Source organism: Stegodyphus dumicola, chromosome 4 (genome assembly GCF_044657685.1).
Source record: "Stegodyphus dumicola isolate Sdum_Otavi_A_Nest chromosome 4, ASM4465768v1".
In the NCBI taxonomy this organism is placed as follows: Eukaryota; Metazoa; Arthropoda; class Arachnida; order Araneae; family Eresidae; genus Stegodyphus; species Stegodyphus dumicola.
Window position 1 is genome coordinate 131,362,854 of NC_140771.1, and position 26,153 is coordinate 131,389,006.

At 31.0% G+C, this 26,153-nt stretch overlaps 1 protein-coding gene across 3 annotated transcripts in view; it reads left to right on the forward strand.

The window, feature by feature from the left end:
* LOC118204935 (DNA-dependent protein kinase catalytic subunit-like) overlaps nucleotides 1-11,796 on the forward strand; it is a 601,004-nt gene extending 589,208 nt beyond the window's left edge. For all 3 annotated transcript variants that reach the window (XM_085815459.1, XM_085815458.1, XM_085815461.1), the window contains 4 exons: nucleotides 721-766; nucleotides 3,995-4,079; nucleotides 10,099-10,225; nucleotides 10,354-11,796. In XM_085815459.1, coding sequence (XP_085671585.1) covers nucleotides 721-766; nucleotides 3,995-4,079; nucleotides 10,099-10,225; nucleotides 10,354-10,431 — 336 coding nt within the window. In that variant the 3' untranslated portion in view covers nucleotides 10,432-11,796. The remainder of the gene's footprint in view (nucleotides 1-720; nucleotides 767-3,994; nucleotides 4,080-10,098; nucleotides 10,226-10,353) is intronic.
* The last annotated feature ends 14,357 nt before the right edge of the window (nucleotides 11,797-26,153 follow it).

Below are 26,153 nucleotides of genomic sequence, written 5' to 3' on the forward strand. Positions count from 1 at the left end.
ACTTAATCCCTAGCAAAGATGCATGCTGTCGAATGAAGCGGCGAGGACTTATCTCGATTGCAGCTCTAACATCTTCGGTGTTCTCTGGGGTACGTACTGTTGGAATGCCTCCTGGAGGTTTCTTTTTCAAGACAGATCCTGTTTCTTCAAAATTACGCACCCATGTCGTAATCGCATGCACAGATGGAACACGTCCATGACGTCCAAGCTGGTAATGCTATCGAAATCTCTGTGCGGCAGTCGCACTATCACCATTTTTATAAAATGCTCTCACAGCTACTGTACGTTCTGCACCAGTCCAGTGATACCTGATTACTAAATGGCATTACGCTCACAACAGTTGTGCAGAGTTTCGAACAACTGCCGGCTCTACAGTGCTGCGAACTGTAACGTTCAAAATTTCCCGTTTCCCTGCGCCATCCTGTATTATACAGATGTCATGAAAAAGTACCTTTTGAATCCATTTCAAAACTGTTTGACAATCTGTTTTGGAAAAAAGAGTACTTTATTCTGTCTCCACGTACAGACGTCATGCAAAAAAATTGTTCAGATCAATTCGAAAACAGTCAAAATGGATATTTCTGTTGAAATATTATATACGAAATTTTCCGGAATTTGCTATCTATTTCAAACACATTATATATTATGTAAATATTATCATGCAGTACTATCATTTTTCAAAGTATGCTTAATATATGTGTGTCCAAATTCTTTTTGCAGGTACATGCTCATAAACAAAAGCTTGTCTTAGGAATAACTGAAGAAGGTCTGCTATTACAGTGGCTTTTACTTGATTTTCATATTTACTAACTGAAAAGTGAATTTTTTAAAGCATGATTTTTTAAGAATAACTCTTTCCATCAAAAATAAGTATTTTTTCCTTCACTATATAATCATAAAGTCATTTATGTTGCATTTAATTATCATACAAGTTACATAAGCTTATTTATGTTAGTTTTAATTACAGTTTAATAAAATTAGCTTGACACTGTTTTTTTTGTTCGTTTTTATTGAGCAAATAATCAAAATGTTTTATTTTTATTTATGAGACTAGCAGCTTTGCTGCCAGCCTTCGTCTGGCTTTTAAATGTACCGGAAAAATGGCTGAAGGGAACACAAAACATTAAATTTAAAAACTGTGTAGAATTGTACTCTGCAGAACAACTTCATTAAAAAAAAAAAGTTATTACGTATAACAAAGTTACAATGAAATAAGCAATATCCCTTAAAACAAATATTAATTATCCTAATAAATAAATTAACCAACTTCCCTTTGCAAAATCTTAAGAACTCAAATGGTATAAAAGGAGGTTAAGAACTTTGTTTACTAAAAAAAAATCACTCAAAACTTTTCAATATCTTAAAAACAGTGAAATGTCAAAAACAAAAAAATTCTGAAAAGTATAATTAATGATATTTTATCTTATATTTTCAAGAGAAAAAAAAATTACAATGAAACAAGCTATATCCCTTAATACAAATATTAATTATCCTAATAAAAAAATTAAGCAACTTTCCGTTGAACAAAAAAAAATCATGCAAAACTTTTCAGTATCTTACAAACAGTGAAATAAGCAAAAAATAACATGAAAGAAACTCAAAAAATAAAAAACTCTGCACACAATTTTACTCTGCAGAACAACTTTATCAAAAAAAAATCAATAAAATGTACTATATATATAAAAAAAATGACAATGAAATATGCCAATCTCTTAAAAACAGTGACATAATACAATGAAAAATTGTTGCCAAACCCATATTTCTAAAAGAATGAAACCATTCAAAATGATGTGATTTCATCAAAAATCTATCAACAACAATAAGAAAGGAAAATAGTTCCAAAATCACATTTTTAAAGATGTGAGAAGTGTACTCGGAAGCTTCATTTAAGAATTTTTTTTAAAAATACAAAATATTATCATTTTTCCAAAATTCTTTTTATAAAAGCAGTCGCAAGGATGAAAGTTTAACGTGTCCAAAAATCAAAGAAAAATAAACTGTACATTTTTAAGCATAAACGTTTTTAGAAAAAATCCCATTGTAAAGGTGTTAAGTTCACTTTGTTAAATAAACTCATATTTAATCGATTTATTGAAACACAAAATTTATTTTAAGTTTGTAAAATAGCTAAGTGCTTACGTTTCATGACGATGTGAAAATTGAGTGTGTAGAGTAAAATCTCGCTTTCCTATAACCCATTATGTGTCAAAATGACACGATTTGATCACAAAACATTAAAAAAAAATTCTAATTCTAATTTCGAAAACATCGCTTCGAGGTGCACTGGCTCTTGTCTAGATGCAACTATGTACCAAATTTCGTAGCTTTGGGTCTATTAGCTTATGCGCAGCACGAATGAAAGACTTACACAGACAGACTCTTTCTTTTATCATATGTAGGGATTATTACTATGAGATTATTCTCATAGTATCAAAAAAGAATTAAGAAGCAAATCCTGCATATTCCAAATTAGTTTTTAATTATATGGTTTAAAATTTTAATCCAATGCATTTTTCAAAGTTTGGGAAATAATTCTAATTTTGAATCGCCATAAATTTAGGATTACATTTTTACCTCTGGAGAAAATTCCAATCTAAAAAAAACAAGGTTTTAATTTTTGAAGGTTAATAAATGTTACTATTCCTTTTATATCATGTTTAAATTATTTAAAAGTGTTTTCTGTATTTGCATTAATTAATAATGTTTCTAATTTTGACCAAGCTACTATCAAATATTTTGCATATTTGTTCCGTGTATATAATGAGGGCAGATCGAAAACTAAGTTGCACTAACTGGCCGCAAGAGCGCGCTGTGTGTCGTAATATTGGGCAATACAGAGGAAGAGACATTAACTAACTGCTCAGATGTCTGATAGGAAGGTTGGTACAGTTTCCCATCTTGTTTAGTGTGGATAGTGAGCTAAAATCAACTGCTCAGACGTCTGATAGGAAGGTTGGTGCGGATTCCCGTCTTGTTGTGTGTTGATAATGGGCTAAAATCACACATCAACTGGATGCTCACTCCAAATTGGAGGTGCATGCAACAATCAGATTCCTGTGGGCCAAAAGGATAAATTACATGGACATTCATCATGAAATCACTGCTGTATATGGTGAGCGCACAATTTCACAGCAAAGTACTGCAAAGCGGTGTCAAGAATTTGAAGCTGGGCACATGGATATCACGGATCAATATCGCAAAGGGAGGCCCACAATGTCCAGTAACTTTGCAAATGTTGACTGTGTGGAAGCGATCATTAGAGGGAATCAGCGCATAAAACTGTGGAAAATTTCCAGCATGCTGAACATTTTGTATGGCAGTGTGTTCTCTATTATTCACAAGGACCTTGGATTTTGTAAACTGTGTCAAAGATGGGTCCTAGGGCTTCTCATCAACAATCACGAGAAACAACATTTTGAATCCTCACTGGTATTTTTGCAACTATATTCTGCAGAGGACAATGAGTTTCTAAAGCGAATTATTACAGGGTATGAAATGTGGGTCTACCACTTCACCCCCAAAACGAAGAGAACATCAATGGAATGGGTGCACACCTCATCACCACAAAGAAAAGGTCAAGGTCAAGGTAAAAGAAGGTCAAGGTCCAACCTTCGGTAGGAAAGGTGATGGCGACAGTGTTCTTTGACATGGAGGATTTGGTGCATGTGGAATTTATGCCAAAAGGTACAACAATCAACTCGGCTACATATTATGAAATGTTGAACCGCTTGGAATTCGGAGAAATGTTTAGAGTCTCTTTGGAACTATGTGGAAAAGTGAACTGTACATTGTATGCTGCTGTTATAGCCATGCTCTTTTGTATTGACAATTTAATAAATGGTCATAAATTGGAAGTGCAGCTTATTTTTTATCTGCCCTCGTAAATACATGCATATACAGTAACAATATGAAAAACATTTGATAATTTTTATATATGCATATAAAGTGTGTTTATCATTTTAGAAGTATTTTAATATTATTTTCGTATTTACAGCTGATGAAGGGGATTGGTTTCCAAAACAGAGAATAAATATTGCTTGTAGAAAATTGGAAGGAATTAATCCATGTTATGCTACAAGGTTATTTTTTAAATTTCATAATATAAACATTTTTTCATTTACTTTTGGCATGCGATTTTATTTTAATCTTAATTTGTTTTTAAACTTGTTTATTTTTGAAGAATACGTTTAGCAACAGTTTCATTTTTACTCTTTGTCTTCTTATATCTTCTTTGTTGTTTATTTATTTTCATTATGTCTTGCAACAGAAAATTGAATTTTTCTTTATTGAATATTTTTAAGAATCTTTGTAAAGGTGTAAGCATAAGAACTCTTTCTCACATTGAACTACTTGAAGTTTCTTGTTACAGCATTTTTCTTTGTTGTGTCAAATGCATTAAAATTTGTACAATAAGGTTAAAGACATGAAATTTTTTTTAGTTTTAATTTGAATGTACGAAAATTTGTGTAGCTTTAGCATATAGATAAACAGGCTTCTTCAAAATTTCTTTTTGGGAAAGCAGATAAAAAGAAAGGGGTAATAGGAAAACAGTGAAAGTAATTACTAATTATTATAATTGTTATTGTAGTTGTTGCTACTGTTATTATTTATAACTTTCTAAAGATTTAAATAACCTTTTACTGTGCTGATTAGCATAATTTGTTTTGAGTTATTTAGTGCTTTGAAGGCTGAGCACTTTTTTTTTTATTATTTCTCTCACAGGACTGTTATCTGGTGTATATTTTGCATAATTTTTTAAACAAATCTTTAAATATCCTGCAACAGTTTCTTCAACAATGTGAAAATGTATTCCTTTCTTTCCATATGTATATTAATAAAAAGTCAAATAGCATTTGAATAAAAATACTTCTTGTAGATTTGCTTAGTGTAGCCTTCATATTTTGTAATGCCTTAAAAATTGTTTCTAAGACACATCTTTGCATGAATTAAATGCAGATTTATTTTTGTTGGGTTTAAAAGACTTTGACATAAAATATTTTAAAGTCTATTTAAATAATCCAATCATGATCTTTATAGTTTATTTTTGTGAGAACCAATTCTTATAACATGCTTTAATGTGAACCAAATGTTTAGTAGTTATAAAGGTATAATTGTTTTCATTGTGCAAAAGAATAATGTTTGGATTTATTTTTAAAACAAATGAAAAGCCCTCCTTATTATTATTATTATTATTATTATTATTATTATTATTATTATTATTATTATTTGCCTTGAAGGCAAAAGTCAAGAACAAATCTTAAAATAGATGCATTTTCAAATTCACAATGTTTTCAACACTCAAAATATATTAAAAACACTTTTCTAGTAATTTTGTTCTCCTGATGAGGAGAGACCTGTAGCTGCCCTCGAAACTGATTGAGTGTTTTAATAAATGTATGCGAAATACAAGGCTGTTATTGCGATTTTGATATTAAAAACAGTTGAAATATTAAAAGTATTATTTCATTAGAGGTCTGTTTAATTAAAAAATAACCAGTAATCACTTTCAATATTTCATGTATGCTTTAAACTAAAACAATATAGTTTCAAAAATATTTTATATCTACTTATTTCCATTATTATATACTTAATGTTGTTCATTTATTAATGAAGGTTTTTTAATATGGTATCCGATGATTTGAAGTGAATGACAGTGTATTTGGATAAATGCAATTAGAATGCATGAAAACATATTGTTTCATATTTTATTTTTAATGTTAAAGATGTTACAGCTTAAATTAATGAAATAATTACTTTCTATGTAGAGAAAATTATGTTATTCAAATGTTTTCATTTATTTATTTTTTAAAAATTATTTTTCCATGTACATGGTTCAAAGTTAATAGTGCTATTAAGCACCCTTCCTTCGCTGAAAAAAAAAAAAAATGCCTAGTGCGAGCGCAGTATCTACCTAACTCAGAAATTTAAGGACAGCAAATCCCACCCCCCGTCACATATACTAAAGAAAAAATAGTTTGTTTTATATTAGATATTAATGGACAAAAGGTCATTCTTTTATATTTTATATAGGTGGATAAATAGTCCTACATGACACTAATATCATTGCAAACAAGATAAAATTAAATTTTAGAATAAAAGAATTAATTGAAGGTAAAGAGAAAATTTTCTATCGTACATCGTTATCATAATTACTTACATATTTCTTCTTCTCATGTAATTTCCCCCTATTGTTTTCAGCATATGATTGAGAAACTTCTGATTTATGGTAACAATGTAAAATATTCTCACAAACAGGAAAATATTTTCTGTTGGTAAAAAGAATGTAATTGAAATTAATAAGTCCTTTAAAATACATATGGTAACATTAGTGTAACCTTATGTGTGTTTTTACTATGCTATGCATCACTTCAGAAATCACATATAGTGTGTAGTTTCCCCCTTCTGGTTTTTAATCATTATAATTAAGGCAAAAAGGAGAAATACAAGAGTAAATGCAATATTTCCTGCAGTAAAAAAAAAAAAAAAAATGTGTTCTGCATCATCTGCAAAAGTGACAAGAAAACTTTTGGCACTAGTATCAATTAGTATAATATTTATGTTACTTGAACATAGATACTGTTCATCTCTGGGATGGCCAAAATGCACTAGATAACTGTATTTTTTTTTGGGGGGGGTTGTGTCTGCCCGTGATATTCGTACTTGAACCTGTTGTAATTTTTTCCTGTTGGGATATGGCCCAACCGTGGCTGAGCAGTAAAGTCACTGAATTCTGAGATTCGAATCCCATGAATGGACTGGCTGCATAGGCATTTTTGTGATTTTCCCAATGTGTAACATGTATATGAGCTAGCTTTCTTTAGAAAGTCCTTCATGAAGGTATCTCTCTCCTTAGGCAGATAGCCCTAGTGTGCTTTACCATAATCTCAAACCAAACTTGCTGAGAGTCATCAAGGATACAGTATGTTTGCTACTCCAATTAACTCTCTGCGTTACAAAAACTTCTCCAGAATATGTGGGAGGCAATGTTACTCATGCCCGTGTTATCCGTAATTCACATGTGCCTCCTGGGTGGTTCTAAATGAGTAACAGCTACGGCAAAGGTGGCTCAGAGTAAAGCATAGGTTTCTTAATGAATTAGATTAGAGAACTGATGGAAATAAGACTTGAAAAATAATGAGTGCACTGAATAACAAAATAACAGGGAGAACTGATCACCTCCATCTAAAAAGGAAACAAAGATGTCTGTCAATATATTCAATAACTTCTATCTATCTTACTCACTCAGTAAAAAGCAAAAGAGGCAGGAAAAGAAATGCCAAAAACACAAAAGAAGTACTAAATCAAGAATAGTGAACTTAGACAAACTTTTTACAGAGGATTTCTCAATGGAGGAATTGTGAATACAGCTATCAAAGACATTCAAAACGGTAAACAACCAGGACCAGATAATATATTCCCAGAATTCATGACACATTTGAGGCAATCTGCAAGAAATTTCCTTTTAATGATTTACAATAAATTCTGGAATACAAAACTCAATCTTCCAGCAAACTGGCTGAAGCCAAAGATCATTCTGATTCTAAAGCCAGGAAAACCACCTGAAGGTATAGAATTGTACCGACCAATCTCACCGACTTCCATTATAGTCAAGATGTTTGAAAGAAGGATAACTGTAAGACTAAGGTTTTACCTGGAGTCTAACAAATTCTGTCAGAAGAGCAGACTGGTTTCAGAAAAGACATGTCAACTACTAATTCAATTTTGAAGTTGGTTCACAAAATTAAAATCGGTTTCAATTTGGGGAAAAGCTCTTTGGCTGTCTTTGTTGATTTCCAGGGAGCCTATGACACAATATGGAAAAGGAGATTTCTAAACAAACTTCATGCTTATGGAATCGGTGCAAAATATGTATAACTGGTACAAAAAGTTTTTATCCCAAAGATGGGCGAAGACCAGATAGAACGAGCAGGAATCAAATTATAAACAAAGTAAATTAGGTCTACCTGAAGGAGCAGTTAGCAGCTGCACTCTGTTTAACATTTATATAATTGATTTTGTAACCAAGTTAACAACCATTAAAGGTATTAATGTCTGTATGTTTGCAGATGATATTGTTATTTGGACAGAAGCAGAAAATTCCAGAAAACACAAAGACCAAAGCAAAAAAACTTTAAATTATAATGAATAAGTCCTGCAAAACTGATCCAAAGAGAACAATATGATTATAAATCAAAACAAAACAGTTTACCACTTCTTCTTTCTGAGACACATGAATACAGACTTTGAATTAAAAATAGACAAAGCTACTCTTTAAGAAAGCGTTAGTACCACATATCTAGGTGTAGTGCTGAACAACAAATTGAAACTTTACTAATCATGTAAATACTGTTATAGAAAAGTAGAGAAAAGATCCTTAATTTTGAGAAGACTAGCCGGTACCAAATGGAGAAGCTCACAGACTACCCTAAATAAAACTTACATTAAACCTCTTGTTTTCAACTATGGAAGTGAGGTGTTAATGTCTACCATACTAGGGAAGATTGACTCTTTGGAAAGAGCCCAAAGCAAAGCTCTTTGGATTATCACAGGAGCAATGAAAACTACCCCGATTACAGCTATGCAAAGCTATACCTCCAACCCTCCAATTGCTACTGAAATCAAGAAACAAGCAGTTAGTACATTCATTAAAATGAAAGCATCGCATTGGATAAACGAATGCAAACCAAGTACTATGAAGACCCAAATGTCTGCCCTAGAGGCACGTGAGAAATTATTACAAGAAATAGATGAAAACAAACCAGTGAATTGTAACAATGTCATGGTTAATCCCCTTGCGTATACTGATATCAAATACCAGCTAGATATGTATGACTTGGAAAAGAAAAACATTCCTGATGCAATATTAAAATCAAACATTATGTATGTTATATGAACAATATCCTGAACTGAATGGACTAGCGTATACACTGATGGCTCTAAAATACAAGACAACACTGGGGCTGGTGTATACAGTAAACTATTTTCCCATACTTCATGTCAAATTTTGATGCAGAGATTCTTGCAATCTCACTAGCTCTAGAAAACCTCAAGATAAAGATCGATTGTTTCTCTAAAGCAGTTATTCTAATCGATTCCAAAGCAGCCATCAAGGCTGTAGTTATAAATCATGACACAGATACCCAGATTATCTCAGAAATAAGACAAACCTTGAACTTTTGTTATAAATACAACAACAAAAAAATCATTTTTTAATGGATCCCTTCATGTGTAGGTATCAACAGTAACGAAAAGGTAGACTCAATAGCCAAGTGAGGAACACTTGTGCCACAAGACAGCAAACCACTTCCTCCAGAGTCATTTAAAAAGCATATTTTTGAGAAATTAATGGATATTCTTAAATCTGACCAGGCAGCAAAATCAACAGGCAAATTCTGGGCTAACATTCAAGGCACACGGAAAACGTTTTCTCAAAAATCCCATAAACAGGCTGTGGCAAACTTCAGACTGCAAAAAGGTCACGACTGCATGGCACATCATCTTAATAAAATTGGCATCATTCCATCTAGTATATGCCAAATTTGCAATTCGGGCATCATGAATGCAGAGAATCTTCTTATATGCTCAGAACTAGATAAAGTATCTCAGAAACGTAGTGAGAATTGGAATGCCAGAGCTTTCATGAACTCCTTGTAAAGACTACATCTCTTGTGTGCTTTTCCTTGTTGTTTAAATTTTTAACTTTTTACTTTTGTTCCCACATTCATTTATTCTGATTCTTTCTTTATGGATGTTTGTCTTTTTTATTATTTATCATTGTTCGTGTGTGATACTTGAACTGTTTTATATGTTTGGATTGATTTTTCCAATAAAGCCATATGTAACAACATAAACATATTCCATAATTGTTGTGCAGCTCAACATCTGCAGCATGAAAATGACTGTTGGTTCATAGGAACAATCTAGTAATCTCAATTGATGGATCAACAATTGATTTCAATTTATAGGATCTGTCAATTTATTTACATGCATACAATGCTTGACATAACAAACTTATAATTTTATCCTCTCTAGTAATGCATAATTTTTTTTTTTTTTTTTTAAGTGTATTTTCATATATTTCTGTTTTCTTCAATGCAGAGAGGAGCTGAGACTTGGCCATGGTTCAAAATCAATATTTAGGAATTTGGAGTCCATATGCCTAGGTGATTCTAAGCATAACATACGTGCAAGATTAGGTGAAAGAGATCTTACTGTTGAAGAGCAGGTAATAATTTCCCATAAACCATCAGACCACAATTTCTGTTCATAACTAATGTTATATAATTCTGGTTTATCACAAAAAATTTATTTCTAAATGATTCATGTTTGTACATATGTATTTTTTATATTTAGGTTGACTGTCTAATCGATCAAGCCACAGATCCCCATGTTTTGTGTTCTTTATATCTAGGCTGGAAACCTTGGATGTGAATATGATGGCTATTTTTAGAAAAATGGTTCTTAAAATCTATGTATGTGTATATATATATATATTCTGTAATAATTAAGATTTCATTATTTTGCTTTTTAATCACAAGTAATGTTTGCATTTGTAAATATGTAACTAAATAAAAATATGTTTTGTTTCATTTCTGTTTTTTATAAACTGTGTTTTAAAAAATGTGTATAATAATAATTAATATAGATAATCCAGTAATTTAATATAAGTAATTTAGTGTTTTGGTATATTTCAATTTGTTCTGTATTTTTGCAGTATCTATTTGAGATATACGTTTTTTACCCTTCTTGATATGAATTTTAGAATGCTGTTAACAAGATAATTTTTTTAAAATGGTAATAAATTTGAGTTTAAAATAGGTAGCATTTAAAAAATATTAGCTTGTTAAATAATTTCATTATCTGCGGAATGGTCTCTTTGCAAGAGGAAAAAAAAAAGTTTTAGCTGCCTTTGATTTTATAAAATATTTTATACTGTGCAGAATCATTTCGATTGCATACTGAATTCTTAAGTACTAACTAGTTTGATTTTATAAATCAATTTTCTTTCTCTTTTATTGCCATTTTTGTGAACATTAATAAGTCCTTGTATTTTTAATACAGATCTGAAATAGATGTAATATGTAGTCTGTTATTCTTTATGCATTCAAAATTATACAGCAGCTTTGATATATAAAATTTGGTTTGCTTGTATGAATAAAAATTACAAAATAAAGAGAAGATTCTGCTTAATTTATATGCATTTTATAAAATTTTTAGTATTTGGTGTAATATTACTAAAATATATATTTTGTATATATGTGTTTGTGTACTTTTCCAACTTTGATTCGAGCTATGTAATAAATTCTTTTTTGAGAAAAATGTGTATTTGCAACTACCTTTATTTGTCTACTTTATGAAAGATTAGAAATATACTTTATAAAAACTATAGTAATAGAAATTATTTGTACAGTACTCAATGTCTTGCACAATTTTTAAATACAACTTAATCAGTTTTCATTTGGGGAAAAGCTATTAAACTAATCATGAAAAGAAATTATCATGAATGACTTCTTTTTTTAAAGCATTTTGAAAAAGAAATAAAATTTTTCTTAAACAATGCTCATTTTATAATACATTTTATCATTCTGAACTTTCTTAATAGCATCTTTTAAAGTTTTTGGTTGTATATTAATTTTTGGTACTTTGCCGCAGTATTCATATGTTCCACAAATGTATAGTGACTGCCTTTTATTTAGTATGTAGAAGTTCTATTTCAGTTGTATTTCCACCATATCGATGAGGAAATTTCTTTGCACTTGGCTCAGTATTAAATATAAAAAATAAATAAATAAAAAACCCGTATAAAAATAATTTGCAAAATATCTGAAAAAGACCATTATTTTCTCTCAAATTCATAATGCAAAATTGAAATAATGTAACAAGTTACAATCTGTGACAGAAATATAACATTAAATTTATGTTATAAAAGTTAAGTTGTTTTGACTTACGCATAACACTATTCTAGTTAGTTCCATTAATTCAAAAGATTTTTAAAGCATTTTATTTGTATTTTCACATATTTATATTGTATTTTTTATAGATTATTATTTTTTTCTCATATGGACTATCCTTTCTACAATTATGGATGCACAGCATACTTATCCATGCATTATTACCATTTTCAAGTCATTAGCACTATACATTCAGCATTACTAGGAATATTTTTACTTAAAAATAAGCTTTTTAATTTATTTTTTCTTTTACAACAAAGTGCATTTCAGTAGACTGACTTGTCCACTGAAATCAAGTGTCCTATTCCTTGGAACACAGTATCTGAAATCTAGTGTAACTAGAAATTTTCTTCTAAAGTACCAGTCATTTGGTTTATTAAATTTTTATTCATGCTCACTATTCAAATTTTCTTGATATTTTAGAACCTTCATAACATTTTATATTAATTTAAAGTCATTATTTTTTTTCAGACTTAACCTGTGTTTTTTTTAAATAAAATAAGTGATTTCTGAAGTGTATAAGCTGTTGTATATGCTTTTCATATTCATTCAGTCCACTTATTACTCTCCTTCCCTCTTAATCTATTTAATATGCTACAATTCATACTCGTACATCTCATATTTTGTATCATGGACTTGCAGTTTGTCTCTCTGCTTTTCATTGGTATTAATTGATTTTATTTTGTGAGTGGGAATAAATATAGTTTACAACAGAAAATTTTATTTGATAAGGTTTTTATATTTTTTATTTATTATTTGATATAACAAGGAAGATTTCACTTTTTACATCATTTTTTTCTGATAAAACTTGTATAATGACTTACCAAATATATAGATTGGATATTGCCATCACAAAATTAATGCTGTTTCTATCTTGTCAGCTATTGCTTGTGCAAATGGTGTAGTCTCATTGCTAATAGTAATTTCTTCTTTAAATACTTTAAAATGCATAATCATTAAATTTGTTTCGTAAAAATTTGTTTCAGATTTGGAGAACATTTTATAAAGCAATTAGTATGTTAATTTAAAACTGTTTATTCTTAATATTTTTGATGGACTGTTTTGTAAAACCCGTTCAGAAAGTACATGAATTTTGACATTTTCTCTTTTATTTCCCTTTTTGGGACAGCGTACAAATTATATCAGTTTGCACACATAATGGTATTAATGTACCTGCTGATCATTTTGGTATAGATCGGTTTTACATACATATGTGTAATCCAGTTATGTATGTCCTCCTCAGTGATATATACACACATGTCAATGAAGAGTTTTTTAAAGATGGCATTTTCAAGAACTCTAAAAATTAACAGGGCAATTTTAAATTAGAATTTTCATCCAATTATGTATCAAATGGTTTGATTCTAGAATCCTTAAAAATAATAAAATAAAAAAGAATGACTGTAGGCTCTCTCTTTTAGTTTAAAGAGCGGCTGATTTTTAATGCGTATGATTAGTAAGGAAAGAATGAGGATGTTATAGAGCAAACAAAACAAACAATAGATTATACACACAACTTATATTTTATGTTTTATTTATTACATTCAAAATGACATTATGTAAAATTAGTTGATGACATGAGAAATAAGACATCATTTAGGATGTCTGAAGTTGTATTCCTAATCAATTAAGTAGTCTCAGATAATTTCAATGCAGTAAACAGAAACATCTTCAAATCTCCTGAATTAATAGTTGAGCCCCGTTCACATGCAATGCACATTTGCACAGCTGCCATTAGCAAGAGGAGAAAAAGGAGACATGAAAGAGTTTCGTCCTTAGGACCCGTTCAGAAGACCACCATCTTCCTTCCCTTTACACCTAAGCCTCTGTGAACAATTATGTCTCCAAATCGGCAGATTTCTAATACTGTTTACTGTTGTTAATTTTGTAATCTGTACTTTCGTAATGGTTCCTGAAAAATGTATGCTTTTTAATTATTATTATTTTATAAGCTGTTACTTAGTTCACTCTTGGTGCTTGTCGCTATGGTTAAAAGATGGTCATGGATTTTTAAATTGCTTCCTGATAAGATATAGAACTCAAACTTTGTACATACACTGCTTGTGGATGTGGTGTCACGTTTTTGACTTTTAGAGGATTAGATTTTTTTAAAATTTAAAGTTGAAACGATTTTTTGCAAATATTAACAAACTGAGAATCTCAGAATATTATAGTTTGCACTGTTACACACTGTGGAGAAAAAAAAAAAAAATAATGAAATTTTTAGCGTAATATTTTGGGAGAATTTTTGAAAATCGTTCATATTTTTAAACTTTTTGATGCCCATTAATTTTAAAATTTCATATCTAAAAATATATCAGTTACAAACTTCTGACATTTTCACAGCTTATAAAACAAACTTTTCACATTTAAAAAAAAATGATAAAGGAAATTAATTGGATGATTTTTTTACTTTTTTGAAAGATATGCAATGAAGCAGAATGGGAAATATTGATTCTTCTTGGGCATCAATTCGAAACATCAAAGTAATAATCTCATTATACCACACTATTTTTATGACATTATTTATGCTATGTAAGTTGTTATTGTTGCCAGTTGTTAGTTCAGCGTGAGATTGGAGATATTTCTGATTTAACTTTCTCTTAAGATGTGTTCACTTGTACGAGTATTTCTGTGGAAAATTCCAGAACTTTGAAATGTTTCTGCTGATAAAATTAATTTAATTAAGCTATCATCGGATCTGAGTGCAATGACAATCATTTACAAACTATTATCAATCTATTACAAACCGGTACGAACACAACATTATAATTAATTAATGTATTAAAATTGTTTTGAATGTGTTTTACAAAACAAAACCAGGTAAAGAAAAATTCTGCTTGCGTTTTATGAGTTTTTCCAATTTTTCTGGCCACATAAGGTTTTAAAAAATGGTTTGTAATTTATGTTTATATTTACCAATTGAATAAAATAGCACTAGGTTTTATTTATATATGTATGTGTGTGTGTTGAAATTCAGTAATAAAATTTTAGAGATATGAAATGATTAAATGTCTATTTAGACAGTTTGTATTCTTTAAACTGCAAATGGAAACTGAGAAACCTTTTGCATTTTTTTCAATAAATCCTTTTACTTAAATGTCCTAAAACATATACAGGTATGGACTACATTTTTTATTATTTTTACTGCTTATTTAAAATTATATACTTTATATAAACAAGGATGGATTTTGCAAAATACTGAAAGGAAAAATTATTTGAAATGAAAATGTGACTGATATCATATTTGTTTTAAAGATTTTAGATAAAAGTTTATTTTTATTTTTTATTGGAAACTAATTCATTAATTGCAAAATCAGTCCTTGAAGTTATTAAGTACACTCTAATAAATACAATAAAAAAACTGGGGGGGGGAAGACATTGAAAATTGTAGGAGAAGAAAGATATTTTAATTAAAAATATTACTAGCAAAAACTTTTTTTCAACTTTAAATTATTTTGTCTCCCAAAACCATTTAATTGTATTTATAAAAAGTACATGAAAATGCATATTTTTTTTAAATAATCATTCAAAAGGTTACCGAGTCTTTTGTCGCGTTGAAGCCGATATGCACTTGTCTTAACTTTAGTTTTAATTTAAACGATATTTCTGGAATACCTAGCATCAGATAACCTTGTCTGTATTTGTCTATAATTTCCGTATCTTGTACAGTTCTATCTAATTTTTGGTGGGATGCTATCACATCCCCAGACATCTATCAGCGCGATTGTTTCGCTGACAGTCCAGCGAGAAGTAACTAAAATTAAGTGAACCGTGCAGTATAGTACGGGAAATCTCCCCATTTGCCCTGCTCCTGAGAGGTAAGGAACATTCAACCAAGTTCTACCTTCAATTCGGCGAGGTAGTTAATGCTTGTCCCACGTGAACGGGACACGTTGGAAGAACCGGTTTTCGCTACCGGTCGAATCTGCTCTTGTGAACGGGCTTTGGATGAATATATATGAATGCTGAAATAAAACAATCATGACTGTCTATTAACAATTACATCAACCATACAAGCATTGCCTACTTCTGAATCCTGTATGCTCGACTTAATAGTAAATTCTGTTAGTACACAATCTGCAACACTTGTCAAATTTCTATAAATCGCAACACCCCTAGCTTGGTGAAATAAAATAAAATAAAGTACAACAAACACCACTCAAACACACTGGCCATCTACCAGACAACCTTGCCACTCACACATGGTCACGCATAAACGCAGAGCTCTGACATCACCAAAATTTTGCTATTTTAGATGCGTCGCAATGCATATACCCTTTGCTCAATTAAAAGAAATTTTTTTTTTGTGTTTGCTGATGTGCTCTTTCATCTATCTAATGATGTTTTTAGATTAATTGTAACATTTGTAGTTCGAAGATAGAAGCATCGCGCACATCTCAAATAGCATCATACATCTATATATAAGCTGTTTTTGTTTCCTTTCTTTAAGAATACTTGATATTTAACCCTTTGTGACACCTAAAAATTTCCTTCTGTACTCACAGAAAAATTAAATGAAAAAAGATTTATAGGTTACTCTGAATGTTTTTTATTTATAGTAGATGGCAGCCCAACACAAACCAATCCATATATTTTAGCCATGTTTAATGACCCTCATTTTTCAAAGCTTTTTTTAGGATATAAAAAGAATTATTTGAAAAAATAATTATATGTTATTTTCTTGACTGTATGCTAATCTTCTTATTCTATATTAGTTTTAAATTTCTACCTTTAAATCTTACCTAAAATCGAATGGCCAACATCAGGTGTGCCCAGAGTGGGCTCACTGAGAGACTAGGACAAGACCAAAAACTTTATCTTTGTTTCTCTGTAGCTTTCCCATCAGTTCATTAACAATAGAAAGGTGGGTCAACATCTGTGTTTCATTTCCTGTTTTTCTCTTTTTTTTTGGGGGGGGGATGGAGTTTTGGTTATCAACTAAGAAATTGTTGAGGTGATTTTCTGAAGGTCAGGAGTAATTTTTAATAAGTTTTGTTAGCATTATGTTTAATAGTGTTGAGTTGTAGACGTTTATTTAGTTTAATAATTTTTATTATTTATTATTATTTACTTAATAATTTATTATTTATTTATTAGCTTAATAATTATTAACAGTATTTTAGCTTAATGTTATTAAGCTTAAAATTTATTATTTTTTATCTTAATAATTTTTAATTGTAAATATAATAGTAGTTTATATATATATATATTTTATTTTTAATTATTTTCCAAAAGGATCAGGGAGGGTTGAGCATTTCTGAAGCACTAAAAGTGCTACACAAATTGCTTTCAGATAGTGAATCTGATATGGATCCTGGTACATGTGCAAAACATGCAATATTGGGATGTGCTTTTCAAAGGTGGTGTCACTTTCTTCGCAAAGTACCACCATGAAAAAAATAGACAAAAGTGTAAATATGAAATGTAAATATCATATATCCAAGTTATTTTTTTCCATTCATATGCATGTAATCATCATATAACCAAGAAGAGCGTTTTTAGGGGGGTGTAGAGTAGCAGACCTTTCCATGGCACACCCTAGGTAATGATAAATCTGCTATGGTATTCAGAATCTAGTGTTTTTTAATCGTAGGGAAAATCTCTTGCTTTTTTACATGCTTCCCAGCAATGCTCGTTTTAGCACTCTTTTCGAAGCTCTATTCATTCAGTGTGCCTGCTTCGGGCACACCCACAGAATTAAAACAATAAGTGCTATCTTCACAAAATTTTACCTGTGTACTCCTCTAGGCCTGATTAGACTGACTACTTTTTTGTTGTTGTTGTCGAAATTCTAACTATAAAAGGTAGCGTGTCGGAAAGGGTTAAGAGGCATAATAGTAACAAAAGTAAAAAGCTGAAATCTGAATGTGAGACAGCACACTGAATTGGAAAGTACATTTTATCATAAATTTCAGTAAAAAATTTCATACATTTGAAAAAAGGTGTTTTACCCGGCTTCTAAATATTTGTTAGAACAATGTTCACTTCATTATCTCACCACCAGATGGCTGCACTATGCAGGAAGCAGTTTATTCACAGTTTCAAAGATGGCTTGCCTGCTAGTGTGGAAATGTAGAAAATAATAAATTATAAAGTAATGATTAATTGTAAAGTAAAAAATACTGTTTGATTGTAAGTATTACAAATTAATTTGTAAAGTGTTTTTGTAATTTTTCTGTTTAATTGTTTTAAGTTTCTAATTTTTCACTCTGTGTTTTCAACTTCAACTTTGAACTGAAGAGAGAGAGTGTCCCTGAGTTGGGAACCATGTGTTGGACTCTGCATGTGGAGTTTGTGTCAATAAAACTCTTGCATTATTTAATTTAGTTTTTTTGCTGATTTATTTTACTGTATCAATATTGGTTTAATCACTAAAATAATTTCTCTTCAAACATGGCCATTTGATTCCTTGAGGGAATATTGTATGATACCTGCTTCTTGGTATAATATGATAAGGCCATGGGTTAGGTGATTGCAGGTAGCATTTGCTTTAGTTTTTATGGTCTGAGTTTGATTTTATGTTATTGATAGAATAAGTGTTTGCAATCTCATCTTATTTATAGAATTGTAAACATATGAACTGGTAGCTCTTGTAAAAACTTAAAAAAACAACAGCAACAAAAAGTTTTTTAGGGTGGTTTTCTCTGATAATCATGAAAGGAATGAAAAATGGGAGGTGGGATGGATTACTGTCCTCTGTATTTACAGTATATATAAGCTTCTTTTTTGTTTTGTTTTTAAATTTTTAAGTAAATAGTGGGTAAATCTTCATTATTAGTTTTAAAGCATGACTTGCAAAAATTACTGTCTCTGGAGTCTTAATATAGAGTAAGGTACTATGTTGCCACAGACACTGTACCTGTATTTGTGGTTCAGGGTCACATAATTTTGTTTTAAAAAAACTAATGCTGCAATGTGGCTGAAATCTAGTGACAAAGGAAGAAATCTTCATTAAGACAAAAGTATCTCATAGTTTTATTAATAAGAAAAACGAAACAGGAACTTGGAAGAGCGTCTTTTTGAATGTTTATAGTTTATTCTAAAATATTGTCTCCAGAAAAGTTCTCTTAGTGCAGTATTACTGCAAACATTTCTCAAAAATTGCTGATTGAGGGAAGAGTTTTCTAAACAAAAATTGCTTAATAAATATTTAAGAACTACGAATACTTATTTTACATTTAAGAAATCTTTCTGTACTGTTTACATAACAGCAAAAACAGCGCCTGGAGCTATCTATCAAATAGACCTCTACAATATCATCAATGGTTTTGCAAATAAAAAGGCAATGTTGTATAGTAAATTAACATAAAATAACTGATCAGAAATTTAATGATACTACATAACAAAATAATAATGTTATAGAGTATCATTTAAGTTTGTAGCCAGCTATTTTATATTAATTTACTTTCCTATCAAGCCTCATTTCCATTTCCTTGCCAGAGCATAAATTTCGAGCATGTGGCGGTATTCAAATTAGGTAGAACCAAAGAAGTACTTGAAGGAAAGTTTTAGAGGGCATTTTCTGCCTGCTTCAAGGCCACGTTGCTAACTCTGATTCTCAAGTGATCAGTATTCTGCGGCATTGAGTTATTCTTGCCATCAGGCCTATTTACAGCGGCTTCGGTAAGAGCCAGCTTGCGCACTAATTAAACTATGAAGCCGTTAGGCTTACTTAAATTTCTTTAATTTTAATTCATCTGTTATCTCTGATTTAAGCCCAAATCTATTGATCTAAGCATGAGTGAATGCCTGTTAGACTTTATTTGCATTGATAAAAGGGTTCTTTGCATCCTTTCCCTGTCTCTGTGGTATTTAGAAGACACTCTGAAAACTCAAAAGTTGTCTTTTACCCTTCTGGTCTAATTGTATGCTACCTAAGAACGCCAGATCTTATGTAATTTTTGAAACTTTCGAATTAAATATTTTTGTTAAAATATATGTGTAGAGTTTTAATGTATTTTTTTAGTTATTATTTTATATATCAATATGGACGACAAACACTCGAGCTGTGCCACTATGCCTGGTGTCCGCCGAAAACAACGCAAGGCGAAAACCTTGTGGTGCAAAACATTGTTGGAAAAAATAAAGAGAAAACATCATGGCACAAAATATCGTCTTCGAAAATAAAGCGGTTCAAAAACTTCGGAGTTAAAAAACAACATTGTTGAATATATCGTGGTAAAAAATAAAGTACTTACAAATCATTGCATGACGATAACATCGTAGATGTGTGTTTTTCAGGCTTTAATAAATGTAAAAGGATACTCGCATAATGATTTGTGAGCGCAGGATGGGAAGAAAAATAATTTTTACTTTCATATTGTTTTATTAAATGTAAAAAGTAAATGCTGCAAGTGTAAATTGGAAACTTAACCATAAAAAATTAATGCAACTTAAAGCATTTAATAGAATTTTAAACTGACATAGTTAACAAAAAAGGTCATTAATAAATTATTTTTTTATAAAATTTTACTGGTAATTTTTTATTAAAAGTATAATCTTAAAAAGGATTAGAAAAAGGAAGTTAAGTAACTGCATGACCTTATCTATAAAAGAATTGCTAATTATGATATAATTTTCTTCACTTTTGTTAATCTGATACTCTTGTAGTGAAAATTATTTCTTGTTCTGTTTTTTAAAAATTTATTAGTTAATAAAAAATATGAAAGTAAAAATTATCCTTCTTTTCATCTTGCGGTCACAAATCGTTATGCGAATATCCACTTACAGTTATTAAAGGCTGATGTTTTGTAGGTACTTTACTTTTAACACGATATTTTCGACAACGATGTTTTTAAACTGTGAAGTTTTTGAACCGCTTTATTTTCGATGACGATATTTTGTACCACGATGTTTCAGAACTTCTGTGTTTTTACTTTGCTTTATTTTCTGTCACGATGTTTTTTACCACGACGTTCTCGCCGTACGTTATTTTCTCCGCGGTTTTCGGCTGTAACCCTATGTTTAACTACAAACTTGCCTCTTAAGATCAAAACCCTTAGGAGACCTTCGGAACATCTTACTTTAGGAGGGTTGACTTTTAGTGAAACTGCCTAACATTACAGTCATCGAAAAACCTCAAAATGTTCCTTGCACTTAATCTGCTCATTCATTAGAAATCGATCTGAATACTTCTGATGACTGAACAGAGTATTATTTCCGGGCTCTAGTTACTCTCCTCTTCTGAGATTTCAAGTAAAATTTTGGTAAGATGTGACAATGTAAGAAATTGTCCTGGGCCCTTTCTTTTTCTAGTGACTGTGATTGGTCCATAGTTTCCCTATTATGTAATACAAATGCAAGCCAATTTCTCTTATGAAGGTCCTCCAGAAAGGAATTTCTCATCTTAAAGAAGGTAAGCCTTGCTGTCGGGTTTCGAGTACGGGAAAATTCCATTTAGTTGTATGTATTTCAATAAAAAATTCCATTTCAGACATAAAAGCCAACGCATTTCTTAGGCCTTAAACATGAAAATAAAGCATCTAATCCAATTCTGAAATCCCGCCCTGTCCCGCCGAACATAAAAGTTGGCAAGAGATGATGTTTCTAATTATTCCGGCAGAAATTTAAATGAGCCGACCGTTCTTATTTGGATAGGTAATAAAGTGATACAAATTACGTATATAGGGTATAAAGAAATTAAATCACTTATAATTTTGACTCTACATCGTCACTGATTGAACCAGTAAAAATAGATTACTTTCAAATTTGCGAATCGTGGCTTTTGGTAATGCTCGCGTCCTATTAACTTTCAAAATACTCCACTTCATGCAGCCTCAAATATTATTAATTCTTTTGCAAAATGCGGGGAAAAATATCCTCCCCCCAAAGGAAACCATGGAGGTAGGAAGTAAGAAGGAGTCGCCTTAAACAAGTTTCTCCGTACCCTGGTCTGAAGCACCGGCGATCCCTACGTGGTGACCAAAACATTGGGTCATTTACCATTGAGTTCTATGGGATTTGACGCGTTCGGGTGTAAATATTTTGTAATTACGTCGCAAATATACATATAAATGTATATATTTTATTTTTCTACAACACTTCAGAGTCCTAAGTATGTGAAAACAACATACTTTTAAACAACATTTCATTCTGAACGGAATTAAATGCTATACTTTTCACAGGACAGTTTTCTCAGAATGGTTTAATTTGAATGAAATATTTTCACAAGTTTTCGTTAATTACATTAGAAAAAAAAATTACGGTAATTTGATTTTATTCGGTTAAGGTACAAAAATTAAGATCAAAGTTTATTGTATTATTAATATTAAAATTATGCATTATTTCTTTTCTATTTATAGAGCTTCTTCCTAAAATACTTTCTTAAATATGACATGATTTTTTGGTTTCTTTTAAATCGAAAATTGTAAGTCAATTTATAATTAATGCTCTATTCGGTTCATTTTAAATTAGGGAATTATTAGGAATTAGCGAAATACTTTAAAGAAGTATTTCGCTAATTCCTAATAGTTAAATAGGTATTAAATAGTATTTGACTTTCTCTGAACATTTCTGAAAGGGAATAAAATAAGTTTTTTTTTTTTTTAAGTATTATTTAAAACTTGTAACTGAGTTATTATAAAATGTAAAGGGAATAATTCTTTTAATTATACTTATCAGATTTTTTTTTACCCTTCATTTCAACAATACATATTCCAAAACTCTTTATTACGTTCTTAAGTGCGCATCTCATAGCATTTGCTTTACAATACCTTTTAACAGATGGCTTTCTAATACGAATAATTCTAGCTTAAATAGTTTTATAACGTATTTGTCAACAGGATTTCAATTTATGTTTACAATTCAATATTAAGGTTATTATATATTTAGATAACATTTATAATCATTATAAATTAGATACATTTAATCATTAGATTTCTTCACAGTACTTTCACAGTTGTTTATAAGTGAATAAATTCTTCATTTCAAATACATTTATAAATAATTTAATGAATATTTAAGTATTTTGTCAAAGGCAGATACATGCTTTTTGCAAGCACATGCATAAATACCCATACATATTTCCTATTTATCATTTCCGGCATGTGCAAAACTTTAATTTCTGTGCATTCACTATATTTTTCGTGTAAAGTAATTTACACTAATTTAGCATACACCCGAAAGTTTTACATAAAAAATATATATGAATATAATTTGAATGAAAATTATAAGTATTATTTTTAATACCCACTCAAAGGTCAGTTTTTCTTCAAAAGGCAGATAGCCTTTGCATGCGTTACTCTATTTAATAAAAACTTAATCTGACCTATGTGCCTAATTACAAATATTTTAACATACATAATTTTATATTTACATTTAGCCATCAAGTTTCAAAATTTTCAAATCTTCTAGAAAATAAATTTTGGCAGATCTCTTTTAGCAATTTTCTTAAAATCTATATTTTTGTAGTGCAACAGCTTAGAATTTTATAAAACAAATTCATAATCAAAATCGCTGTTGTTAGTTATCGAAAAATAACCAAGATTTTTGCGTAAATGTCAGTAAACTATACAAACTGCTATTATCCATCACACTATGAATGTTTCTTTCATGCGAGAGTGTCCCTTTTTCGATTTCTATGGAACTGTCGTGTGTCGAAATACTATCAGAATCTTGTCAAGCGAGCTTCTGAATGTAAACAAAGAACACCCCGTCTGGTGACCCAAGCGTCAAAGCAGTGCTTCACTTCTAGCGCGGAATGGCCCCTCCTCCCTTTCCTACCTCCATGAAGGAAACCCAGTTTATTAAGAATTAATGAATTTAACCGAACTTCGTAATTGTTATGACATCTAGCTTGTTCATTATTGCCGCTAAATGACACAGTTTGGTGGCAATGTATAGGTGTTAATTGCATCAATGAGCTCTATAATGGCGTTACAAATCTCTCATTTACTATAGTTTTCTAAAATATTCTGGTTGTTTGAATTGTTGTAAAATAGCATGTAAATGTAATTAAATTTGTTTGTAAATTATCTCTCATTTCGGCTACAAATATATTCACACGTGATTTAACCTGTTATAGAAAATAAAAAGCAACTTTTTAAAATTCTCTCGCATGTTCTGATTAAAAGAAAATAATCCTATTCAAGGGCAAAAAATTAGAACGTACATGCGTAATAATGCCGGATTTACGATCACGTTTTGTAGTAGTTTAACTTTGGGAATGTCGATGGTATTTGCAAGATTGGGTTTTAGTGTCCTGAAATTATTCTAATTAATATTATTTTCAGTATTATTTTATTCCTGTAGTTATATGTTTATTTGAAGGAAGGGAGGAAAAAAGTTACGTGTTTTGAAGTTTTACGTTTTTAATACAGAAAAAAGAAGGCTATCTCTTTTTAAGTTAAGGTCTGTATTTTGGGTGTACTTGCAACTGGAAAATATTCAGCACCCTTAGATAAGTATTGAGGTTTAAAGCAAAGCTACGGTAGGAACCAACAAGAAAAATAAAGTTGCCATTAGAAAATTCTTTGCCTTCTCTGACAAAATTGAGCTCATCACTAAACTTGAAGATAGTGGGAAAACGAAAATGCAGAAAGTTTTACTTCTGTGAATAGAAAGTACTTCCGAATTAAATGTACCTTAAGTCATCAGGTAGATGTTTTGTGCTCAAATAAAGGACGGTCACTACGAGGAGGATGTTTAATAGGGGGCGAACACTAAGTGTAGCAGTTAAACTTCCGCATGATATACAAGTTACATAAAATACAGGTTATTTAACTTGCATATGAACTGATGAGTTTGTCCTGCTAGGTGTTGCTATGTGATTTTCAGTAATGCTGATGATCGTAATATTTACGAAATGAAGATAAGTAAAAACAAACAGTAAATTTTTAAATAAAACTTATCTCGAATATATCTATTACCAGAAATGCAATTAACTCATAATATATTATATACTAAGGTTTGTTTGAGAAATGAGAAACCTTCAAAGATTAAAAATTTTGATTTGGGGAACCCTGCTAGGGGATGTAGGCTTCCTTTATTGTTAACGGTGCAGCAACCATGCAACGAACTTTTAAATTAAATGTTAACTGTGTTTTTTTCATGTATAGCAGTGCTGCAACTAAACTCTGTACTTTTCTCTCAAGTGAAGTGAACTGATTTGTTGTAGTTAGTTCTTCCTCGTGCTTGTGCCGTTATCGCTAGCGTGCATATACGCGGCATGATATGTTTTTGTAGAATGTTCTTTTCTTTCGCTTGTAAATTAAAAATAAATGTGATTGATTGAATAAGTAGCTTATTTGTGAATACACAGAACGCAACCCTGCCGTAATTGGTGACCTATGGACGAAAAATAAGTTACGTTAATTGGTCACATGCTTCGCTAAGCCTTGCTGTGGTAAGCCTATCCCACTGTGGCGACTTCGCTTTCTGGATAATTACGATTGTTTTGTTTCTGCTTTCCGGAACTCTCCACATACTAGCGATGCCTCCACCCAATCAGCAGAGCCAAGTAGCGAAAGTTGCACTTCGCATTCCACCTTTCTGGAAAGCTAACGTGCGGTTATGGATCGCACAATGTGACAATGCCTTCATTTACAGCGGAATTACGAGTGATGAAACGAAATTTTCTGCTCTTATAGCGAATATAGATGCGGAAACTCTGTCGCACGTCTCGGACATTGTACTAAACCCTCCGGACTCGGACAAATATAAAAAACTGCCTGATTGGCTCATCAGTGAATTTGAAGATTCTGAACACCAGAAAATTAAAAAACTCCTCACTGAACTCCAGTTGGGGGATGAACGGCCTAGTCATCTCCTACGGAAAATGAAAGAGCTTTCTGGGAAACAGCTTAATGATGACTTTTTGCAAAATTTATGGATGCAACGGATACCAGCCCATATCCAAACAGTTCTGTCTACTTCTTCTGAAACACTTGATCAGCTAGCAATTATAGCTGATAAAGTCGCTGAGGTTGTTCAACCTAGTGCAATCTGTGCTACTTCTGGAGCTGGAACGTCCTTGGATCCCAATGCCATCACAACTGAAACCCTGGCCAGGCAGATCGAAGAACTTACACGTCAAGTTTCTGAACTTTCCCCATGATCGGAGGACAACTAGGTTCCGGAGTCGCTCAACCTCTCGCTCCATAAAAAGTAATACTTCCAGTAATGTGTGTTTCTATCATAACCGTTTTGGTGATAAGGCACGCAAATGTGCTAAGCCTTGCGCGTACCAGCAGCAAAAAAACC